Raw genomic sequence first — 25,658 nt, 5'->3', positions numbered from 1 at the left:
GAAAGAAAGGAAAGAAAGGAAAGAAAGGAAAGAAAGGAAAGAAAGGAAAGAAAGGAAAGAAAGGAAGAAAGGAAGGAAGGAAGGAAGGAAGGAAGGAAGGAAGGAAGGAAGGAAGGAGAGCAGGGGTAGCTATACTGTCATTAAATAAAATAGGGTTTAAGTCCAAACTGTCATGTGACAAATGTCATTATATAATGATATAAGGGACAATTCAACAGAAAGACCCAATAGTTATAAATATTAATACTTATATCACCAACATGAAAGCACCTAAATATGTAAAGTATTACACTGATAAATACGAAGGGAGAAAGAGACAGCAATACAGTAATAAAACAATAATAGGAAGAGACTTCAAAACTTTACTCTCTAAAATGGATAGATCATTGTGGTAGAAAATCAGTCAATAAGAAAATAGAATAACTGAACAACACTATAGACCAAATTGACCCAAGATACTAATTGCCATCTAGTATCAGAAAAATACAGATTCTTCTCAAGAGCATATGGAACATTCTTCAGGGTATACAACAAGTTAGGTGTCAAAAGAGGTCTAAAAATTTTAGTAAGACAAAAATCTTCCAAGTGCCTTTTCCAGCCATAATGGAATGACATTAGCAATCAATAACAGTGTTTTTAAGAATGAAAAAAAAATACAAACATGGCATTCACCTTCTGTAATATCATTTTACCCACAGTCTGAAGACATTAAATGGAAAATTTCATAAATAAGCAACTCACAAATTTAATCAGTGTGATGAAATCTTGCACCATTCTGCCTCATCCAGCCTGGGACATCAACCATCCCTTTGTCCAATATATTCACACTGTATATTCTACCCGACTACTAGTCACTTCATAGCCATCTCCATTATCAGATCATTTGTCATGGTATTGCAGTGCTTGTGTTTCAGTCACCCTTACTTTACTCAATAACGGCCTCAAACCTCAAGAGTAGTGACGCTGGCTATTTAGATGCCAAAGAAAAGCCATAAAGTGCATCCATTAAGTGAAAAGGTAAAACTTCTTGACTTAATAAGGAAAGAAGAAAAAAGTAGGCTGAGGTTGCTAAGATCTATAGTAAAAATGAATCTTCTATCCCTAAAATTGTAAAGAAGAAAAAAGAAATTCATGCTAGTTTTGCTGTTGTACCTCAATCTGCAAAAGTTATAGCCACAGTGTATGATAACTATTATAACTATATGGTTACAATTGTCATATTTTATTTTAAAATTGATTCATTGTCAATCTCTTACTATATCCAATTTATAATTAAATTTTATTATAGATGTGTATGTATAGGAAAAAACACAGTATATATAAACTTTAGTACTATCTGTTATTTCCAGCATTCACCAGAGGTTTAAGAACAAATCCCCCACAGATAGGGAGAACTACAGTACATGGAAACTACACAATACCATCTTGAGCAGCCACTGAGTCACAGGAGAAATCAAAAGGGAATTTAGGAAATATCTCGAGACAAATGAACATGAAAACAAAAGTTATCAAAACTTATAGGATGGAACAAAACTAACACTAATAGGGAAGTTTATAGCAGTAAGATCCTACATTTAAAAAGAAGGAAGGGCCGGGCGCAGTGGCCCACATCTGTAATCACAGCACTTTGGGAGGCCGAGGCAGGTGGATCACTTGAGGTCAGGAGTTCGAGACCAGGCTGGCCAATGCAGTAAAACCCCGTCTCTACTAAAAATATAAAAATTAGCCAGGCATGGTGGCACAGGCTTGTAATCCCAGCTACTTGGGAGGCTGAGTCAGGAGAACTGCTTGAACCTAGAGGGCAGAGCTTGCAGTAATCCGAGATCACACCACTGCACTCCAGCCTGGGTGACAGAGCGAGACTCCATCTGGAAAAACAATAATAATAATAATAATAGTGAAGAAGAGGAGGAAGAGGAGGAGAAGGAAGATCTCAAATAAACAACCAAACTTTACACTTCAGGGAACAAGAATATAAACAAACTGAGCCCAAAGTTAGCATAAGGAAGTTAATAATAAAGATTACAGCAAAGATAATTGAAATAGAGAACAGAAAAATTAAAAAAAAAAACTCTTGGCTGTATTAAAAGGAGAAGACTTAAAAACTGAAAGGAGATATTATAATAAATATCTTAGAAATATGAATAAAAAAGATTACTAGGCAGTATTACAAGAATACATGAACAAATCACATAATCCCTAAAAAAACAAAATGGATAAATTCCTCAACATGTATAACCTACCAAAATTGAATCAAGGAGAAACAGAAATCCTGAAGAGACCAATAACAAATAAAGAGATTAAATTAGCAATTAAATCTCATCACACACAGAAAAGTCCAGGACCAAATCGATTCAATGAAGAACACTACCAAATAGTCAAGGAATAATTGATACTAGTGCTTTTTAAACTCTTCCAAAAAAAAAACAGAAAAAGAGGACATATTTCCAAACAAATTTTATGAGGCTAGAATCATGCTGACACCCAAGTCAGACAAAGACTCCAAAATAAGAGAATACTATAGGCTAATATCCTTGATGAACATGGATGCAGAAATCCTAAATAAAATACTAGCATACAAAATTCAACAGCACATTTAATGGATTATACTCCAAAACTAAGTAGGATTTCTCCCTGAGATGCAAGGATGGTTCAATATTTGCAAATTAATCAATGTGATACAACACATCAACAGAGGGAAACATAGGAACTACATAATCATCTCAATGGATACAGAAAAAGCATCTGACAAAACTCAATACCCATGCATGCTAAAACTCTCACCAAAAAAAGGCAGAGAAGGAATTTACTTCAACATCATAAAAACCATCACAAAAAGCTTACAGCTAACATTATAATCAAGAAAAACTGAAAGCTTTTAAGGCCCATACAAAGCAAGGATGTCCGCTTTCACAACTTCTACTCACTACAGTACTGGCAGTCCTAGCCAGAGGCATTGGACAAGAAAAATAAATAAAAGGCACATACATTAAAAAATAACTGACATTATCCCTGTTTACAAGTGGTATGATCATATACATAGAAAGCTCTGAAAACTCAACAACAAGAAAAAACTGTTAAAAGTAATAAACAATTTTACTAAAGTTGCTTAATATAAAATCAATACAAAAAATCAGTGGTTTTTTTTTTTTTTTTTTTTTTTTTTTAGACAGAGTCTCACTCTGTCACCAGGCCAGAGTGTAGTGGCACTATCTCAGCTCACTGCAATCTCCACCTCTTGGGTTCAAGTGATTCTCCTGCCTCAGCCTCCCGAGCTGCTGGGACTACAGGTGTGTACCACCACACCCAGCTAATTTTTGTATTTTTAGTAGAGACAGGGATTCACCATGTTGGCCAGGATGGTCCCAATCTCTTGACCTCATGATCTACCCACCTTGGCCTCCCAAAGTGCTGGGATTACAGGCCTGAGCCACCACACCTGATCAAAAAAAAATCAGTGGCATTTCTATACATAAACAATGATCTATTTAAAAAGGAAATTAAGCAAGTAGGAAAATAGCAACAATAAATAATACAATACTTAGGAATAAACTTAACCAAACAGATGAAAGATTGGTACACTGAATATTATAACACATTGATGAAAGAAATCAAAGGAGACACAGATAAATGTAAAGATGTTCTGTGTTCACGGATTGGAATAATTAATATTATTAAAATTTCCATACCTCACAAAAAGATCTACAGGTTCAATGCAATCCCTATCAAAATCCCATTGGCATTCTTTACAGAAATAGAAAAGAAACAATCCAAAAATTCATATGGAACAACAAAAGATCTTGAATACTCAAAGATATCTTAAGAAAGAAGAACAAACCTGGAGGTATCAAACATCCTGATTTCAAAATATGTGATATAACTATAGTACACAAAACAGTATGGTACTTGCAGAAAATCAAACATGTAGTCTAATGGAACAAAATAGAGAGCCCCAAAATAAATCCATGCATTAAGAGCCAGCAGATCTTTGCCAAGGATGCCAAGAAGACACAATGGGGGAAGGACCATCTCTTCAATAAACAGTGCCAGGAAAACTGAATATCCACATGCAGAAAATGAAATCTGACCCTTATCTCACTCTATATACAAAAAAAAATTAAAATAGATTATAAACACTTAAATATAAGATTTGAAGCCATAAAACTATGAGAAGAAAACACAGGAAAAAGCTTCATGACATTGGTCTGGGCAGTTTTTTCTTTGTTTTTGTTTTTCGTTTTTTTTTTTTTGGTACATAAGACACTAAAAGCATAGAAAGCAAAAGCGAAAATAGACAAATGGGACTGCATCGAGCTAAAAGGCTTCTGTCCAGCAAAGGAACAGTCAACAGAGAGAAGGGCAATCTATGGAATGGGAGAAAATACTTGACAGCCACATATTCAATTAAGGGGTTAATATCCAAAATAGATAAAGAACTCAAACAACTCAATAGCAAATAACCCCCTTAAAATGGGCCAAGGGCCTGAATAGATATTTCTCAAAATAAGACATACAAATTGTCAACAGGTATATTGAACATCACCATCAGGAAAATGCAATTCAAAACCACAATATCACCTCACACCTGTTAGAATGGCAATTTTACCAAAAAGACAAAAAATAACAATTGTTGATGACAATGTGGAGAAAAGGAAAACCTTGAACATTGCTGGCAGGAATGTAAATTGGTACAGCCATTATGGAAAACTGTCTGATGGTTCTTCAAAAAATTAAAAATAGAATTACCATATAATCCACCAATCCCAGTTATGGGTATATATTTCTAAACAAAATGGGCCAGGCACAGTGGCTCACGCCTGTAATCCTAGCGCTTTGGGAGGCTGAGGCAGGCGGATCACCTGAGGTCAAGAGTTCAAGACCAGCTTGGGCAACATGGCAAAACCCTGTTTCTACTACAAATACAAAAATTAGCCAGGCATGGTAGCTCATTCCTGTAATCTCAGTTAATCGGAAGGCTGAGGCAAGAGAACTGCTTGAACCCAGGAGGCAGAGATTGCACTGAGCCGAGATTGTGCCACTGTATTCCAGCCTGGTTGACAGAGTGAGGCTCTGTCTCAAAAAAAAAAAAAAAGAAGAAGAAGAAAATGGTATCAGAATTTTTAAGAGATATCTGCACTCCCATATCTATTGCAGCACTATTCACAATATCTATTGCAGCAGTATTCACAATAGCTAAGAAATGGAAGTAATCTAAATGACTGTCAATGGATGAATGGATAAAGAAAATGTGGCATGTATATACAATGAAGCATTATACAGCCTTAAAATTTAGAGAAGGAAATCCTGCCACATGTGACAACATGGATGAAGCTGGAGGACACTATACTAAGTAAAAGCCAGAGAGAAAGACAAACACTACCTGATTCACTTATATGTGGAATCTAAAACAGTTGAACTCCTAGAAGCAGAGAGCAGAATGGTGGTTACAGGGGCTGGGCAATAGGGAGGTGGTCAAAGACACACAATTTCTGTTACAAAGGACAAGTAAGCTCTGGAGATCTGGTGTCTAATGTCCACTATGAGGACTGCAGCTGACAATACTGCACTGTATACTTGAAATGTGCTACAAGAGTTGACCTTCAGTGTTCTCACTACACACACACACACACACACACACACACACACACACACAAGTCTGTAAGGTGATGGATGTGTTAACCACTTTGTGGCGATTTCACAAATATACATGTAAATCAACATCAAGTTGCACATCTTCAATATATACCATTTCTATTTGTCAATTACACTCCCAATAAAGCTAAAAATAAAACATAAGAAACAAAAATTATTTTTCCCAGTGGATACTTGGGACAGTGGACATTTATTTTTTGGTTAAGGAAATGGAAGGAAACTGGCAAAAAAGTACATACTTAATTTAACAAGTGATTACAGATCACCTAGCGGGTGCAGTGTGTTACTAGGCCAACTGGAAAACTCTAAAATAAATAAAATTTTGTCTCTGAACTCAAAATACTTGCAAAGCCCTAGGTGCCTGACCAGCCAGACATTCTCATTCATTCCTCCATGACCCTGAGCATGAGCTGCGGGGCCCTAACACTGAGCCATAAACCCACAGGCAAACTCAATCCTGCAAGAATCCCTAAAGTGCCTTCTTTCTCATCCCACTGCTACAAGAAAAGAGCATCGATAATGTTCTCATTGACACAAGCGATGCTCAAAGCTATCTCCATGACAATATCTACCCTCACCCACTCTCCAGGAAGTGATTAAGGAACAGCAGGTGCCAATGAGGAAGATACTAGACACCCCTGGGAAATGGGTGCTGGTGGTGGCGGGAGCACCTGGTGGGGCCCGGGCAGCCCCAACCCTCCAGAACGTCACAGTGGGGCTTGCAGGCTAATAACTACCATGAGTTCTGATTCTTTCAGATCCTGGGTAAAAACTTTCATCTCAATGAAGAGCTCCAGGAAACAAAACAGGGAGAACATCACCATGCACCTGCAGACACGACAGTCCACAGAGAACCCTCAGCATAGGGAATAGACTTCTTAAATATGTGAACACCACAGGCTCCTGACCACATCCTGTGTATCTATGATGAGCCTGTGGCCACACCGTGCACCACCCATGGTGTCCTCCAGTCCTCTTGCAGTCTGAGGATGGGGAGCTGGTCCCTGGGTTTCCATGAGGCAGGGGAGCTGGGGTCCACTCTCACTCCATCTGACCTGACTCGCTTTCCCTCTAATCCCCACCAAGAGGCTGTTTCTACCCAGTAAACCGATACAAATCAGTTGTCAAAGAACACAAAAAATGGTACAAATGCTACTACTGTGATCCTCTGTTCTTTTAGTCCAATAACTGGAGACAGGTTTGGAGCATCTAGAGAGGTGAAAGGGAATAGACAGTCCGGGGGCTCCACAGCTTTTCCCCCGCACAGAGAATAATCCCACCTGGCCACAACAGAAGCCAGTATGCGGTGTGCTCACAGACGAGTATATTAATTCCAGCCAAATAAATAGTTGAGTGCCCAAATCCCCACCTTGTGTGCTAAATGGATCTCCACAATCTGCTGGTCAGTCCTCCACAATGTGGGCCTTTGCATCCATGCCCCACCCCGTGAAGGCAGCTCTGCCTGGCGAGTGCTCCTCATGTGAAAGCTGCCATGACATCTTCAGCAGTTGAGGGTGGGAGTAGATCATCAACAACCCACCTGCCCAAATTTAAATTGCAGGGTGGCGAAACTCTGCCCCCAAACACTGTAAGAACATGATAATAAAACCCAGTCTCCACAGACATGGGTTATCAGACACGCTTAAGTTACTTGCAGGGCACAGTTACCCTCTCAACCGGAGGAGACCTCAGACACCGCCCCTTCCCAGGGCAGGAACCTGCACCCAGGACAGTGGGTCTTCCACATGAAAGTGGGAAGTTTGGGGGCTGCCAGGAGCTCCAGCTTTGGCTGCTGCTTTGCTCTCTCTGGGGCTGCCTCTATTTGTGCCAGGTAAACACAGTGTTCTAAGGAAGACCTGACTTGGCAGCATAAAAAACCTGGACACACACAAGCTCGACCCTGTGAGGACATGGGTCCAATAGCAGGAACTTGTTTTATGACGTTTCCTGCAGGGTTTGACATTCTGTGTGACCCTTCCCAGGCTCATGTAAAATGCAGCTTGATTGACTACTTCTCCACTACACACTTTTCTGGAGCATGTCTTTGCCCAGCAAGGTGTGAGGGGATGCCGTTTCTGGTACTCTGCACCACGCCCTTTAAGTTGCTACTGGCTGACATTTGCAAATGCCAAACTCCAAACAGTCCGCCAGGCTTCTTTCAAGCCTACTTTGATGCTACTGGAGAATTCACCCAGAGGGAGGCCACCCTTGGGGCAACGGCAGTGCCCAACAATGGACAGAGAAGCAGAGCTGCTGTGGAAAACCCTGTGGGTTTTCCTTACGTGCTCATCAGATCCCAACCTGTCTCTCATCTCCTGAGGACAAAGGATTAATGATTCTCTAATTGGGTGTTACAAGTGCATCCCTCCACAAGACCTCAGTAGGTCACTGGGCCACTGGGCCACGGGCAAGTGGAAGAGGCTGCCTGGCCACTCACACATTCTCGCCACCTCCTGGGTCTGGTCTCCCCTCCTCACTACCTCTGATAGAGCAGCCCCACCCTGATCTGCAGCTTTGTCCATTGATTAGGGATTGGGCGTGATTTCCCACATCAGCACTGGGTGCAGTGATGGCGCTTGGAGCAGCCTGCCTGGGATGAAATCCTGGTACCACTGCTCACTGCCTCTCTGACCTGGGTGGCGCTGACTGCATCCTCTGTGCCTCAGTTTTATTACTGGTGAGAGCAGAATGACAGTGCCCACCTCACAGGGTGGATAGAGTTTTACGTGAAGTAACATTTTTAAGGCACCAAGCACAGTGCCAGGCATGTAGTAGGCACAAGGTCAGTGCTTGCTAAATAAATGAGTTAATTTGTTCCTACCTTTTCTATTTTGGATTCTACATAGTAAGGCATTCGCCTAGTGCAGGGCAAAGGATCACCTGTCTGTATGTTGCCAAATGCCATCCTGCTCTCAGCAAATACCAAGATATTAGACCCTTTCAAAGCAGCATCTTTGAAGCAATGCAAAATAGTTTCTCGGATTGTACAAAGAATAAAACTAAGACAGTTAGACCCTCTCAGAATGTCAAACAAAGAGTCAGGTATGTTAGGAAAGTGACTAGGGCTAGGGCTCTCCCTGGCCTCAGGGATGATCCCATAGGATGGCCATTTTCATTGACTACACAGACATCAAGAAAATCTCAATCTCTTTCCTTCTCTCTCTGCCTCTCCTTCTCTTTCTCTTATCTATCTATATTCAGGTTAAATCCCAGGTTCAACGGAAAGATAAAAGACAGTAAAAAAATGGAATGATTACCATAAAATTAAGATAGCAGGGGTAGTGGGAGTTATAAGAACAGGCCTTTCAGGTTTCTCTCCCCTTCCTCCTCAACATCGTTTTTACCTCTAACTTCTTTACCTCTGTTCCCCCAAATGCCTTTTAAGTGCTCATAAGGTAGAGGTAAATGTTACTTTTTTGTTGTTGTTGTTGTTATGGTCTCTGATTTTAAACTTAACAAGTGAGTATAATTATTATACTTCTTTAAAAATATTTTCCAAATGTGTACAGATGTCAAAAATTTTTTTTGTTTGAGTCAGTGACTTCAATTAGGGAAAAAAAAAAAACAAACAAAAAAAAACAAAAACTGGTTTCCTTTCATAGGTGGTTCTTTTTGAAATCTTAGCAGAGCCCTAGATGAGAAACGGACAGCCTGTCCCAATACCCGTCCTAGTGCAGAGGGGCCACTGTCCCTCAGAAAGCAGGCAACAGCAAAAGATTGCTTGGGGAACACACAATTGCGACATGGATGTCAGAGAGGCCAAGTCCTACTTCCATTTCCATCACACCCTGGCCAATTAATGAATTACTCTTCCTAATTGAGGGGACTTCTATCTACATTACAAGCCAGCTGTCCTACCAGATCCTCAGACCCCATTCAGTGTGGAAATGGACTGAAAAATACTCTGTGATGAGGCTGCCAAGGGTCGTTCTTGAGCCACTGACACAAATCATTCCTATAGTCCCCCTGTTCATGCCACCCCACCAGTGAGACCTTGGGCTCATTCTTAGGACCGCATACTCATCGAGTATCCCTGACGTCTAGCAGAGTCAGTGGCATGCACCATAGCAGGGGACTGCAACTTTCATATGCAATCTGAACCTTCAGGGCTTGCTGAAACACAGGTTGCTGGGCTCCTCCCCAGTATTTCTACTCAGGGGGTCTGGGGAGGGGCTGGGAATTTGCATTTCTAACAAGTTCTCAAGTGAAGCCATTGCTGCTGGTCTGGAACCCTACTTTAAGAATTACTAGACTCTAAGTACCCAGGACATGCACACTTAGCACGTATGTGCAAAGTAAAAGGCCACTCAGTGCCAAGTTTACAAATCACCTTAAGGGAGCTGTAGCTACTTCCCAACACAAAGTTAAAACAAATTTAATTTGCATGAACTGTCAAATCTTAAACTGGTCCAGAGTGGCCTAGTTTCTTGTGTGGGACCTAAGCTCTGGACGAGGCAGACTCTGGAGTAGCAGAGTCAAGCCCTGGGAGAGAGTCCAGTCTGACGGCTTAATGTGGGTCTTCTACAGCAGCGGTCCCCAGCCCCCCGCCACAGACGAGGACTGGTCAATGGTGTGTTAGAAGCCAGGTTGCACAACAGGTGAGCAGTGAACAAGCAAGCATTTCCCCCTGAGCTCCATCTCCTGTGCGACCACAGCGGCACTGGATTCTCACAGGAGCGTCAACCCTATTGTGAATTGTGTATGCGCTCCTTATGAGAACCTAATGATACACACAGTGCGCTTGAATCATCCTAAAGCCATCCCTGGCCTGGTCTGTGGAAAAACTGTCTTCCACAAAACCAGTCCCTGGAGCCAAAAAGCTTGTGGCCTGCTGCACTACAGGCAGTTCGTGCCAACGAGGCGCTACACAAAGGGACACGTCGGCAAAACACAAAAAGGGTCAATGTGGAGACAGGTGACCTGAGGAAGCCCAGAACTGGGAAAGTCTGTTGGCTAGAGAGGCAGGACCCCAGGTGTGAGGCTGAGGTCTCTGTAAGGATGCAGTTCCAGAGAGGCCTGGGTCCCAGGCTGTCAACTGAGGTGGGCAGGGGCCTACCTCGCAGATGCAAATCAGAAGCCACGTCACCAGAAATGGAACCCATGACTAACACCAGAGCCACAGTGAGGAGGATGGTGTCAGACCTCCGAGAATTGGCCAAGCCCTCACAAACCGAAACACCTCCTAGGGCCAAGCAGTTGCTACCAGTCTTTGAGGGCTCTCATGATGTGAGTTTAGGGAGAGATGGGGGTTGTCGCTAACTGGAGAGGGAATGCCTTCTGTAAAGGCATCCACATTTCAAAACTGTTAAAAGACAATGCTGGCCAGGTGCAGTGGCTCATGTCTGTAATCCCAGCACTCTGGGAGGCCGAGGCAGGCAGGTCACTTGAGGTCAAGAGTTTGAAACCACCCTCGCCAACATGGCGAAACCCCACCTCTACTAAAACTACAAAAATTAGCCGGGCGTAGTGGCAGGCGCTTGTAATCCCAGCTACTCAGGAGACTGAGGCAGGAGAATTGCTTGAACTTGAGAGGCAGAAGTTGCAGTGAGCCGAGACTGTGCCATTGCACTCCAGCCTGGGTGGCCGAGCAAGACTCCATCTCAAAAAAAAAAAAAGTCCAGGTTACCAAAGTGGGCTCTGGCTCCCAGGAACTTACCCTATTGAAAAGGGAAGTCTTCTAATAGAAGCATAATCACACCAAGGTGCACATGACTTGTAACCTTGTGACTTTCAGAACAGCCTTCTTGGGGCCTACTCAACAGTGCATGGCAGCAAAGCTGTCCTCTCAAAGGTTACTTCCTTCAGTCCAGAGCCAGGAACTCATACCCAAGAGTGCAAGGCCAAGGTCACAGCCCTTCAGAGGCCTCCAGGAGACCACACATGTGCTCCATCAATACCTTCACAGGACAGAGAAGGCTGAAGGTCCCTCCCAGCCTCCCTTCCCTTGTACCTGAGAACAGGTGAACCCTCTACAGAAGGAACATGGAGGCCCAACACCTGTTGCTGCAAGAGTCCTGTGCTGTTTCACAACGACAGGGACCTAAAACTCCCTGCACAGGTCTAAACTTGTCTGTTGTAAAGGGGGTGTAATGGCCTGGAGAGGCGGAATCACAGGACTGAAAATGAGGCAGATTTCCTCTCTTCTGCAAAAGGAAGGCTTGCCTCCTTCTGCCCCAGCCCTTGGCCTTGAACACCAGCTTGGCTGCAAGGCACTGACCACATTACAACGATACAGCCCAACACACTAAATACCTGACACCCTTTTGTAAAGGGCTCTTCGAAGATCTTTTCTTTTTTTTTTTTTTCTCAGATGGAGTCTCACTCTTGCCCAGGCCGGAGTGCACAGGCACAATCTTGGCTCATGGCAACCTCTGCCTCCTGGGTTCAAGTGACTCTCCTGCCTCAACTTCTCGAGTAGCTGGGATTACAGGCAAGCACCACCACGCCCAGCTAATTTTTTTTTACTTTTAGTAGAGACAGGTTGGCCAGACTGGTCTCGAACTCCTGACCTCAGGTGATCTGCCCACCTCAGCCTCCCAAAGTGCTGGGATTAAAGGCATGAGCCACTGCACCTGACTGAAAGATCTTTTCTTTTCTTGTGCCTCAATTAAAGTGATGTGATGGTGGCCTCTGTCCAGCAGCTGTGTGGGGTGCTGGTAATACTATCCTTAAGGTAGGCCAGAACATTTCCCCTGTGAACGGCCCAGAGCACCAATTCTCATGTTTTAATCTGTAAGAACAGACTGCAACTTCTATTTATGTTTCTAAATTCAAGGGAAGCTTAAAAAAAAAAAAAAAAAAAATCACTGATTTTCCAAATGGGATTATCAGCATCCAATTACTAAGGTGTTTCCTTTGTGGAATATTACATGTCAGGGAATAACACAGTTAAGGAGCAGACTATAAATTACAAACTCCTTGCTTACCCTATGAAAAGATGGCATGTTCTTTACTAAACCCACTTTTTAAGACAGAAGAGAGAAACCACAACGACAAAAAATAAGTAGATCTATTTTAAGCAAGGGTCAGGAATTTAACTGCAGCCCACTCTTATATTACTAAAGAGCATAATATAAAACTAATTCCCAAAGCAAGGAGCTGCTGCATCCACAATAGTTATCCCACCAAAGACCCACCGGAGGCAGCTCACAGCTGCTGCTATAACTCACTGATGCTTCAGGAAACCATGAGAGGGGGCAATAATTCACTTCTTAAGAAATATAACGTGATTTTAATACTCCATCTCTAAGGCTGCACCTATTCTCAGTCACTACATTACAAAACTACCTGGTGGCAACCTCTACTTTATAAGGGAAATAAAAGAAATGAAAGCATTTTTTTTTAATAATATTTTTACTTTTAGAATGGGCATTCTATTCTTTCCTCATGCATTTGTAAAACTGGATCCATGGACTACAGAATTAAGGCATGATCCACAATGCCATTTTCTTTCCTTTTCTTTCTTTCTTTTTTTTTTTTTTTTTTTTTTGAGATGCGAGTTTCACTCTTGTTGCCAAGGCTGTAGTGTAATGGCATGATCTCGGCTCACCACAATCGCCACCTCCCGGGTTCAAGCAATTCCCCTGCCTCAGCCTCCCGAGTAGCTGGGATTACAGGTATCTGCCACCACATCCGGCTAATTTTTTTGTATTTTTAGTAGAGACGGGGTTTTGCCATGCTGGCCAGGCTGGTCTTGAACTCCTGAAATCAGGTGATTCGCCCACCTCGGTCTCCCAAAGTGCTGGGATTACAGGCGTGAGCCACTGTGCCTGGGCCACAATGCCATTTTGTAAACAAAATATGTACCTAGGAATTGGGCTAAAATCTAAGAACAGCAAGTAAACCCTAATATACCCACAGAGAAAATTTCATGCATATGCTAAAGTGTCATTTAAAACTATAATAATGTGACTAATTTCTTAAGTTACAAAGTTGTATAGGAAAAGTGTACCGTGGCCTACGACTACTTTATAAAACAAAGAAACTCACAGAAACTCCTGTCACTCCACTGTGCACGAACCTTGGAGGGAAAGCCTATCGAACTGCCGCAAGAGACAGTGGCTTCCGGTGGACCAGGCTTTGAGCCCATGCACCTCCCACCTTGATCCACTGTAGATAGCTAATTGCGCCTGAGCCCTCCTGCTATGACCACAGCCACAGGACCCCCACTGAGGAGCAACCTCCGGTTCTAGCCCAGTGGCACCACACTGGAGAGCAGGGTGGCCTCACCTGGTGCAGCTGCAATACTGTATCCCATGACTCAACAGTTCCAATCCTAGGCATATTCCGAGGTCTCGAGCAATGCCCCCCAAATTTTTATTCACTTATCTCATAAAATACTTTTGAAAAATCTATGTACCCCTTTGCCAATTAAACTATCACCTGGAATTTTGATTATAAACTGGTTAATTTGAAAAAGTAACAAAATAGTTGCAAAGGATTAGGTAATTTCAACTATAATCTAAATACCGGTATTTTAAAATACAATGCTTACATCACTTTTTAAAAGGCATCTGTGAGAATAAAAACACCCAGGGTGATTTAATTTTCCCCATTATCCATTAAAATTACTCAAGCAAACTGCTTCATAAGAATAAAACATTTTATATCATTTCTTTTTTACTGGAGATTAAGTTTCGCTCTTGTTGCCCAGGCTGGAGTGCAATGGCACGATCTCGGTTCACTGCAACCTCTGTCTCCTGGGTTCAAGCAATTCTCCTGCCTCAGCCTCCCGAGTAGCTGGGACTACAGGCATGCACCACTATGCCTGGCTAATTATTCTGCATTTTTAGTAGAGATAGGGTTTCACCATTTTGGCCAGGTTGGTCTCACACTTCTGACCTCAAGTGATCTGCCTGCCTCGGCCTCCCAAAGTAATGGGACTACAGGCCACCATGCCCAGTCCATTTTATATCATTTCTTATTCTCCCTGTTTTCTTAGAAAAGCTGCTTCAATTCACTGCTGCATCAGGATTACACAAATATACATGTATGCTTGAAAGTTGTTGTAATTAATCATTCTATCATACTTCTCTACAGTAAAAACATGTATAAATTACAGCTAACTTTTTTCTGTGACTTTGTTAGTTTTTATTATACATTGGGTTATCAGTATAAAATAATCAGTAAGAAATAAAAGCATCAGTAAGAATAGCACAAAACTATTCAAACAAAATTATGATATATTTTGATCAATGTCAAACATAAAATGTGCAAGTCTATGGGTCATAAACTTGAAATGCTATGATGAAGGAGGCTTTGCCAATGTTTCAACTGCACCTTTTGTGAGTGAAGTGGCATGGGACACTCAGCCACAGGCAGATCAGTCCTGAGAAGAGTGCATGTGGGAACTGAGGGTCTCAAATTCAAGCCCTTAAACTGGAAATCCATGATTGGGTTGGTTTATTCCTTCATCTAAACCTGAAATATTTTCACTTTAGAAAGTTGATTGCCAGTTGTACACACACCGCCACAGGTTGCTGCAAGTAGGTGTGGGAGTGGCTAATTCAGGAGGCTGCCCTCCTGGCTGGGTCCCTTCAGAGCCGAGGATGCCTGAGACACTCTGTGGCTGCTGTCCCACCCAGGGGTGTAGGTCGCCGCTGCACCTGCCCTCCTTTCTGAGCCTGCCTCCTCATAGGAGGGAGCCCTGGAGCCCCAGCTCTCCTAAGCATCTGGTGAGCCATCATGGCTGGGCCAGTTAGCATAAGCCCACCCCAGGTGAGACAGTCCAGGCTGCTCTAAGTGGTCACTAGGCCCGATTTATATCCATGAGGTCCCTGGGGTCAGACCCGATGAGGAAGAAAACACAATACGTCAATATCTGCTTTTCCACCATCCCCGCTATACTCGCAAAGTAAGTACAGTGACTCCTCCCGCAGCACTGGCTCTCACCTCCCATTGAGCACGCTCCTCTTCTCCAGCCCACTGGGCAGGACCACGGTGACGTCCACGGTGCTGGCCCTCAGCGCCTCCTTCATGCGAACCAAGTTCTGCTGTGACCCAAGGGCCCCGTCGTGGGGGGGCTTCTGGTCGCTGTGCATGTGCAGAGTGGCAGCCTTTCCAGGAGGTGGGGGAGCACGAGCCTTCATCTTCCTCCTTAAAAACCACAACACAGAGGCACGGAGTGAGTGGCAATGTTCCTACCTGCCTAGGAATAATTCATTCTTATACATACTCAGGTCTGTCTTCAGGAGCGCCTTCTGAGTGCTATGGCCTTTTTAAAATCAGTGTCCCCCAAACAAGTAAAAACTAATAAAGTAAACAAAACAGAGAAAGGGTTATTGAAAGGAAGCATTCCCAGAAAGAAACACCTTAGAAATGTGCTAGCTGTTGGGGAGGTACACAAGCCTGTTTTCACAGGATCTGGTCAAGGGGAGGGTGGGTGCAGTGGGGTTTGGACTGACCCTTCTGAATTGTCACGGGGATGACACATCACAGGAATTAATGATCACAATGAATCAAGTGGGCTCGCTGACACGTGCAACACTCTATTAAATCCTGCCCCAGCTCCAAATCTATGGCCAGCCTTCACTTATCCCCAACAAATAATCTGTCCCCAGCTACTCAGAGGCACCCCTGTGATAGAATTTCATCCAACCTCCCTCCCCACGTCCAGTGTCACCACCCTGGTCCAAGCCCTCATCTCTACGGCACACACAAAGGTGGAGTCACGTGAATCACATACGGTACACACTCCACCCTTCCCTCCACAGTGTGACTGGAGGCAGCCTGCAAGGACTGTTGTCTTCTCAGGCCTGACTTTGCTCGAGGCACGTACTGCTTACACACCTGGCAGGGCCCACTGGCTGTGGCTGAAGCTGCAACCAGCAGGCTGCAAGGGCCCCAGGGAAGTTTGTTTGCCCAGCAGAGTGCTGTGTGCATTAGTGTGTGCATGCATGTGTGTGTGCCTGCATGTGCATGTGTACACATTAAAGTTAGCCAACATTTAAAAACTTGGAATATGTCACACTAACAAAATGAATTTTGGCCTGCTTTTGGGAGAAAACATTTGATGAAGCCTAGACATCTTCACAATAAAAAATGGCTGTGTGTTTCCATCTGGACCTATTGACAGCGGGACCTGTTCACTCAGTGACATCACACATCTGTGCCCTGTAGGGCTGTAAACACATATCCAAACTTCCAGAAAGTCTGAAGATCTCCACCAGCCCTAGACCTGAACCATTCTTCAATGTCCTCCACTCTTCTGGCAACTGGCCTACAGCTCCAGTTTCCAGAAGCTGTTTACTTTTAGAATGGGCATTCTGTTCTTTCCTCATGCATTTGTAAAACTGGATCCATGGACTGCAGAATTAAGACATGATCCACAATGCCATTTTCTTTCCTTTTCTTTTCTTTTTTTTCTGAGATGCAGTTTCACTCTTGTTGCCTAACCAATCCCCAACCGTCTTGACCTCACTGTACTCTCTGCCTCACTTGTTCTGTTCTCAAAGACATGGCTCAAAAGAATGTCATCGGAGAACCCATTTCTGGGTGCTCCAGGCCCGGGCACACACATAGCTGAATCGGTGATATATACATTGGCCGCACTGTGGCTGGAAGCACTTGGGAAGCTTAAAACATGCCCAGGTCCTATCATGGACCAGTTAAATCTGAATACCAATTCTATTATTATTTAACAACTCTAGAAGGCAGCAAGGTCATTTGTGTTCTCAATATGTAGCATGATGTAGTTCATATTTGTGGGTGTAGTCATCTACCACATAACAGTGCTTCAGTCACTGAAGGATCACATATACAAAGGTGGTCCCATAAGACTGTAATACCTTTTCTATGGTGAGATATGCTGAGACATACAAATGCTTACTACTGTGTTACAGTTGCCTATAGTGTTCAGCACAGTAACAAGCTGCAAAGGTTTGCAGCCCAGGAACAATAGGCTATAGCATACAGCTAGGTGTGTAGTAGGCTGTACCATGTAGGTTTGTGTTGGGTATATTCTGTGATGTTCACACAATGATGAAATCGCTTAAGGATACATTTCTCAGCGTGCACCCCATCATTAAGCTATGTATGACTGTGCTTAAAAATGCTTATTGATGATGATGATATTGACATGGCTGAAAATTATACATAGTTCCTGCCTACAAGGAACACTGCAGACTTACAAAAGCCTGAGATAGGAATGAAAAAGAGATTGCAGAATAAGAAATGTTTCAAAGAGCCAAGCTTTCTGAGGGAGAAAAAACCTGTGTAGACCGCATTAGTGGGGTGTCTACCCTAACACCCTAGCCAAGGAGGCCTTGAACAGTCTTAAAGATGAGCAGAAATTTCAGATATGAGAAAAAGAGACAAAGCCTGGGGCAGGAGGAGAAGTCCCCAAAGGGAAAAAGAAAAAAAAAGAAAATGCTGTATTGCACATCACAGGAGAAGATGCTAAAACAGCATGCCCGGACTAGGGACACCTGCCAGACAGCACTCCAGGGTGTTTGGGATTTTTATTTTATTATTTTTTCTTTTCTGAGATAGAATCTCATTGTATTGCCCAGGTTGGACTGCAATGGAACAATCTTGGCCCACTGTAACCTCTGCCTCCCAGATTCAAGTGATTCTCCTGACTCAGCCTCCCAAGTAGCTGGGATTACAGGAATGTGCCACCACACCCAGCTAATTTGGTATTTTTAGTAGAGATGGGGTTTCACCACGTTGGTCAGGCTACTCCTGACGACAGGTGATCCGCCTGCATGTGGATGGTCTGTGTGTGTGGGTGGGCTGTGCGCGTGGATGGCATGCATAGGCTTAGACCAGGCTTGTTCCCCATTGTCTGTTTTGTGCCTTTCAGTGTGGCTTCTGTTGAACGCAAGCACCATCCTCCAGCTAACACAGTCATAGCACGAAACAGAAAACGCCTGGCTTCCTCTGCCTGTGAGTGGCTCAGCCTGGGAAAGAATGGTTGCTATTTATGCGGGGACTCCTGTGCATCTGTACTCGGTTGTGAAAAGTCATTAGCTTATCAACCAGGGGATGCCTTTCTCAAACATCTGTGCAGATGTCATGTGGTTGAGTCTGAGACTCAGGTGCATGTGGCAGTTTAAAAAGAGCAGGGCTTCTGCACAAGTCTAAAGAGGCCATCAGAGCTGGGAACTTGCCCGGCTCCTGCTGGGCACACCCATAGCAGGTGCTCCTGGCTGGCAGTGCATGCAGGCTGGGTAATCCAGCTTTCCGTCCTCTCACCCCCTCCAGCAGGAGGCAGGGCGAGTCCTTGGGACTCGGCAGGGAATGAATCACAGCGCACACAACTCAAGCTTCCTTTGATTCCTCCAGGTTGAAAAAGCTGCATGTGCCCTGGCAGGAACTGTTTATAAAATGAAAAAATATATATATGAAAACATTTCTGCCATTTCCAAGGTCATCGACCATAGCTCCAAATGATTTTAGCTTAAAACCATCACACATTTACTAAGTTTCAGGATGACACTTGTTAATCCCCACATCAGCTGGAAGCTCCCAGCTGGGTTTTTATGCTGAGAGCTCTTCAACACGCAGCAGAAGGCTTGAAATCCACTCACTGAAAGTCAGAGGATCTTAGGTGACACGGTGCAGTGAATGCAAATCGCAGGTGTGGGGCCCAGGTAGCTGAATTAAAACCTAACTCTAAAGGTGACAGCTACTGCCCAGCCAGGCTGGTCAGGCTGAGGTAGGCAGGGACCGCATGTTGAAAAGGGAAAATTCACGCATCTCTGTACTTTCCCAGACCCTGAGTTCAAAAGCACTATGCTTTAGGTTTCTTCCATCTTTCCAGCTGGAAATGTCATCTGTGGACATGAAGGTATAACAATTTCTTACTGTCCAAGAAAAGTGGACTGGGAAATCCACAGTGATCCTGAGGCCAGCTGACCTGAATGGCACGCCTACAACATGGGTGCCTGTTTACCATGTTGGCTACTCTGGCTGGCTGCTGGCAACCCGCATGTGCTTAAATGGAATTTCAGAGAGAAACCAGGCACACCCGGCTCTCCTGGCTCAGAGAGTCTGTTTATGCTGCAGGCAGAAGGGAGTTGCCGTTCTCTTTCCATGAGATTCTTCAGCAATAGGATGTTTGCTTCATCCTGTTTACAAACTGTACATAAGCTGCGTCTAGTTTGTGTCTGGCTACTTATTTGCAGCCACAGTTGTAGATTTCCCTCTACCAAGGGAAGAGGAACCATGACTTTCTTGTTCATCACTTAAGTGAAGTGCTGGGCCCAGGGAAGGAATTCGGTCACCACTGTGTGCGTGAGTGCGTGAGTGTGTGAGTGAGTATGTGAGTGAGTGAGTGAGTGGAGTGAGTGAGTGAGTTGGAATTCAGCTGCCGACTCAGTGCCCAGCTTCATAGCAATAATAAAAAGTCAGAAAGATGTCCAGTGAGTGCTACCGCAGCCTGCAGAACTGGTTACCAGAGGGGAATGAGGAATCCTCGCATCCTATACCAGCTCCCACATCCCTGAGTCCCACACTAATCTGATTTAAGCCCTCATTTTCTAAACAAGCCATGATCCAGCCACCATGCCACGCTGTGTATGTTCAATACCCCTGGCAACTTCATATGACAAGCGTATTCTCCCCATTTTACAGACAGGGTAGCTGAGGATCCGACCAGTTAAGTAACTTTCTCACAATCACACAACTTGAAAAGACTGGAATTCTAGCCCAGGTCTTTCCGAGCCTAGGACACCACCTACACATTTTGCACCACTGCCTCCATCCATAATTACTTCCTGAAAACAAAAGACATCAGGGCTCCTGGCAGACTGATGTTAGGATGTCTGGACTCCTCGACACATACTAGAACGCTGGCATCCTGCAGTGCTGGCTGATGAGAGGGATCAGGTTAGAGAATACTCTGCAGTGAAGGTTTCCAGCACATAATTGCAGAGACAACCCCTTTACTCTGATGTGGGATCTGGACAAGCCTTCTTTGCAAATTCAGTTGGGCCTCCAAGAACTTCCTTCAGTGCTCAAGGTTCCATGAGGCTCAGATGGACTCATGGGGACTGTGTTCAACTGCCTCAGGAGACAGAGGAAGAGCTGGAGTCACAGCGAGATGGAAGGACGTCCCCAGGTGTGACATGAGGTAGGTGGCAGAGCTGGGACAGGCCCCAGGTCAGTCTTGGGCATCCCTGAATACTCGAGTCAGGTACTTCTTTGAGTATCTGATGAACGCCATGGACCTTCTTCTAGGCAAGATGCACTCCAGCCTGCCTGCCACCAGCCAGGAGCACCTGCGATGGGTGTACCCAGCAGGAGCTGGGCAAGGTCCCAGCTCTGATGACTTCCTTAGACTTGTGCAGAGACCCTGCTCTTTTTAAACTGCTACATGCCCCTGAGTCTCAGACTCCCAAGCCTCTTCCTTGTACATTATTTCTGTAAACCATCCTGATGACCAGGGACTCCAGATTAAGACTCCATGTAATACCTTCTCTTGGAGTTCGGCACCTCCCAAGCTCAGGGCAATGTTCCTGTGAAGACAAGAATTCCTTCTAATAGAGGAGAAGAGCTATCAGAGGAAAGTCCCATCAAAGCTTTCCCTACTTTCTTGGCCCCTGCAAACAAAATGGAAATCCAGAAAAACAGTCAACAGAAGATCCAGATAAGTAAGGGCTGAAATATGTGTGTATGAAACAATCACACTGCAGCCTGCAGAATTGCGGCATAAAAACAATAAATATCACACTGGTGCAATAAGCCAGGGAGAAATGACTTTACCCATCAAAACACCACATTTCAGGGCACAAAAAGGACTGCCTGCTGAAAGTCTGCCCCAGGACACTCCACAGCTCAACACCATCCACCGCATCCTGGTGATGTGCTCTAGAGCTGGAAACACATGAGGTCAAATCCAGCCATGATGTGGCCAGGCTGAGCATCTCCCCCAGATAAGCTCCTATAATCTGTCGGCCTCAGTTTCCGCAAGAGCTGAACAGAGAGAGATTTCAGCTTTTATCAGCTGAGTTTATGTGAGGATTAAATGAGATGACTCTTGTAAAGTTTCTGGTAAGACACCGAGACACTGGTAAGACACCGAGACACAGGTAGCACTCAATGACTGGTGGTAATTACAATTTTTTTTTACTGTTATTATTAGCATCCTTACTCTTTCTATTAAAAACAAAGAAAAGAAGCAAGCCTCTTGTCTCTGCAAGGGTAGAGTATAAGTTGGCTCCTTAAAATGCCTAATAAAAGCTCATTTATGCAGCAAATGCATTCATAACTGCCTAAGAAATCCTACACAATAGAATTTCACAGTTTTGACCCGGGGGTGGGGGAAGCTTTCAGTAATTCAACATAAAAAGATTAGCTTTCTAGATAGGATTCTCTAAGACATAATAACAAAACATATCCATAACACTCACCAAACTAAACTTCAAGGCCCGTAGATATGGGAACGCTGATATCTCACAACACATCAAGTAAATATTCAAAGAGGAACATTTGAGAGCCCAGTCCCACAGCTATTACTCAACTACCAGCAAGTGAAGAAAGAGCCTGCTGGTGAGGATCACTTAACTATCAGCAAATACTCCATGCTCATGCTGAGCAGAGCAACCCCTGCTCCAAGTTTCAGATAAAAACAAGAGTTACTACATTGTTCAATATTATAGAAAAAGGATATCTCCTTAAAAAAAATAAATAAATAAATAAAGCAGTGCTAGTTTACAGTGAGGTTTGAACATTCTTAACAACTGAAATGGAACAGATCAGAGAAAACTTACTGATTCCCAAACCACCAGGCAATGTTTGCACACATCCCAAGCTGCCCCTGCCCTCGCCTGGAGTGGGTTTGCTTTGCCCCCTAAAAGGAGTGCAAAGGGCTTTCTACCGCACAGCCAATGCCGTTCCAGGAGCTAATAGACAGAAACTGCTCCTTGGGCTTCCCTGGAAGAGGAGTGCAGAATGAAGCAGTGCCCTGAGAACTAGCAGAGGCATCTGATCCAATCCAGCTAGTGACTTATTCATAAACGTGCCACCTGATGCAGCTTTTCCCAAGCAAGCCTGCGGTGCCGGCGCCTATACTCCTGGCAATGGAAATCTCAAGTCATTTTGCAGAAAGACAGCGAGTGAATTGTCTTGGTTCACTTGTTCACAAACCCTCCAAGCCTGGAAAATGAGAATGAGACCGCAAGAGTTGTAAGGGAGGAAGGGCAGAGCTCGCCTTTCATCGGGATGCCCGGCAGCAACCTTGCTTCCTTTTCCCAAGGTGCCTTCGTCCACCACCTTCTAGCAGTTTTCCAGGGCAGTCAGCCCAGGTGATCCCTTCAGGAGAAAGCCTAATTATACCCAGAGAGACGTGACAGCTCTGTATCTTAGCTGACCAACCTCAGCATTTGTTGAATTTGTATAAAGCAATTCTTCTTGCCACCTCTCAGGTATGATTTAGTATACCCTTTTCCTAAAGGAGTTCGATTTTTTTCTTCTCTTCTCCCCCAAAACTATGCAACCAGAAGCTCATTGCTTTCTTGCAGCCAGTCTCTATGTGGCAGCATGGATTGTCAAGCCTAAAAGCCGAATTTGGTTTCTACCAAACACCACTGTCCCAGGACTACAAAGACATGGCCAAACTGCTCAACGTGTGCAGATGGATACGTCCTGAGCTTGACGGGCTCTCAGCTCCTGTCCAAGCAAGGGCCTGAAGGTCCCAGCAAGGGCCCAAAGGTCCCAAGAAGGGCACAGCAGGTTTAGGGATGGAGGGATCTGACCATACCGCCAGATCACACCCCACCTTTAGCCCCTGCTGCCGTATCTGTGCAGGCTGCAGTATCACCTGAATTTAACCGTGTCCCTGACTGGCAGCCCCCAGAGTTCTGATTGACCTCCCTCCCCCACCAGGGAGGGGGCATGGCCAGGCCAGCACAGCCCTGAGAAGCAAGGAGTGTGCCCCTGGCTGGCCCCATCACACACACACCTCCTCCAAGCTTCTCTCCTACGTGGACACCACGCATGCAGCACACTGCCATCTCGCTGCCACAACCTGAGGAGACTGCACCAGTCTGCTGGTTTCCAGGCCTAACGACGCCCAATGAAGAGCTCTCTGGGGCACCACTGCCTCTCCTGCCTCTCCATTTCAGTCACGGCTTCATTACGTGCCAAGGTTTCTACCTCATTGTCATTTCCGTCTCTTCTTCCTCCTGAGGCCAAAGATTGCCAAGTTGATTCCAGCTCTGCCAAGACTCAAACCCAGACCCTCCTTTCCCCTGCTCCTGCTCCACTGTTGCTCCTTTCCCTGCACATGGGATTCTAACTGACTTCCTGCTGACCCCTTCCTACCATCTCTACTCCACTGTTACTCAGGGTGTTGTCTTCTCTCCCCTAGACTCTCACAGTGGACTCCAAAGGAATTGCCTGCATCACCTGCCTCCCCTTCTCTAGTCCTATTTCCACACACTGAAGATGAATATTCCTCAAGGATGGTCCATCTGGCCATTCTTCCTAATGCAAATACTTTAGTGGTCCCACTGCCCACTGGGTCAAGCCCAAACTCCTCTGTCTGATCTGCCTCGGACTTCAAGGCTGTTTCCCCACACCCCTCATCGCCCACACCATGGTTACTTGAACCCTTGTGTTTCTGCACGTGGGGCAGATCCCCTGCCATCCTGTCTCCATCAACCCTCACCAGTCTTCAGGGAGTGAATGAATGGAGTAAAGTCACAAAAGAGGAAGACATACGACTTGACTCTAGAAGTGTCCCACAATGGCGGTGGAGATCAAAGGGGTACTATGGGAGAGAGGACCTTAGGGAAGTGACTGGAAGAGGGGTTAACACTGCCTGGGTTCAAATCTCAGCACCACCACTGACTAGCGAGTGAACTAACACAATGTATTTAACTTCCTTTGGGCTGTATTTCCTCATCTGTATAATGGGATAACTACACCTTCTGCATAGGATTAGGCAAAAATTAAGTGATTTCATTCTTGCAAAACCTGTGCCACAGTGGCTGGGATGTAAACCTTCAGTTAGTGTAACTATTGTAACCCAGTGTCAAATCGAACCCATCTGTTCTTACCTATTTGCTCTACTGCAGAGGAAACCCCAGTGTGCTTCTCTTCCCCATCTAACATGCTAAAGAGAAGATGAAAGATCAGCAAAAAGAAGAAGTGTCTCCATGGCCGGCAGGTCTGTCTAGTAAGGACATCACAGTGGCCTCCTCCCCTCACGTGGTGCCTCTCCATCCTCTACCAAACCAAGCAGAGGGTCCTGGGGAGCCATAAGCAGGGGTGGGTCAGGGGCCACCGACATGGAGCTGCAGAACTGCAGGCCTGAAGCTGCTCGGGAGCACTGTGATGTGAGCCTTTGGATCAGGGAAGTACAGGAGCTTGAAACAAATGCCTGTGTCCTAAGGAGGACCAGAGGGTGGCTGGCCAGGGCTGTCCACAGCAGCGAGAGGTCAGAAGGTGGTGCCTGGAAGCAGGTGGCTGCTGCAGGGATCAGGTGACCCAAGAGGACTCAGAAGGAGCCTGAACCAGAGGGCTGGGTGCAGGGTGGGCTGAGCCAGGAGAGGCTGTGGGCTCACAGGACAGAAGCTAAGGGTGGGACCCCCACACACCCGCAGATTAAACCCCACAAGAGCACGTGGCACCAGACCTGTAGCACCAGAAGGTATGCTGACCACCAGCAAAGAAGAGCTCCTGCCCCTCATCCCCACCCAGCCATGGAAGCAGCACCCTAGGGAGAGGGGAGCCAAGTCTGACAGCAGCCACCCAGGCCTGGGATCCTGCCATGGTCGGACATGAGTGCGGTGGAGGGTGGGACGGGGAGAGCTTCAGCTGGATGTGGGATTGACGCTGTCATTCAGAAGAGGCTGAACTTCCTAACCTCTGAGAAATGGGACCATTCTGGTAGACGATGCAGAGCTGAGTGCTATGGGCTGCCGAGACACCTTCCCACACAGAGAATCAGGAGAGAAAGACTATAATCTGTTGAGTCTAATCCATTCCACAAACCGCTACACATGGTCACCTTTGTCATCATTATTTTCTTAGTCAAAAATGGAAGTCTCCCCTCATTCCCC

General features: G+C 45.0%; 1 protein-coding gene across 5 annotated transcripts in view; it reads right to left on the bottom strand.

Moving 5' to 3' along the window:
• COBL (cordon-bleu WH2 repeat protein) overlaps positions 1-25,658 on the bottom strand; it is a 301,591-nt gene that overhangs the window by 188,916 nt on the left and 87,017 nt on the right. For all 5 annotated transcript variants that reach the window (XM_073008836.1, XM_007981297.3, XM_007981296.3 and 2 more), the window contains exon 2: positions 15,544-15,747. In XM_073008836.1, coding sequence (XP_072864937.1) covers positions 15,544-15,747 — 204 coding nt within the window. The remainder of the gene's footprint in view (positions 1-15,543; positions 15,748-25,658) is intronic.

Source organism: Chlorocebus sabaeus, chromosome 21 (assembly GCF_047675955.1).
Source record: "Chlorocebus sabaeus isolate Y175 chromosome 21, mChlSab1.0.hap1, whole genome shotgun sequence".
NCBI lineage: Eukaryota > Metazoa > Chordata > Mammalia > Primates > Cercopithecidae > Chlorocebus > Chlorocebus sabaeus.
Note: the sequence above shows the minus strand (reverse complement) of the source record. Positions and strands in the feature narration are given on the sequence as shown.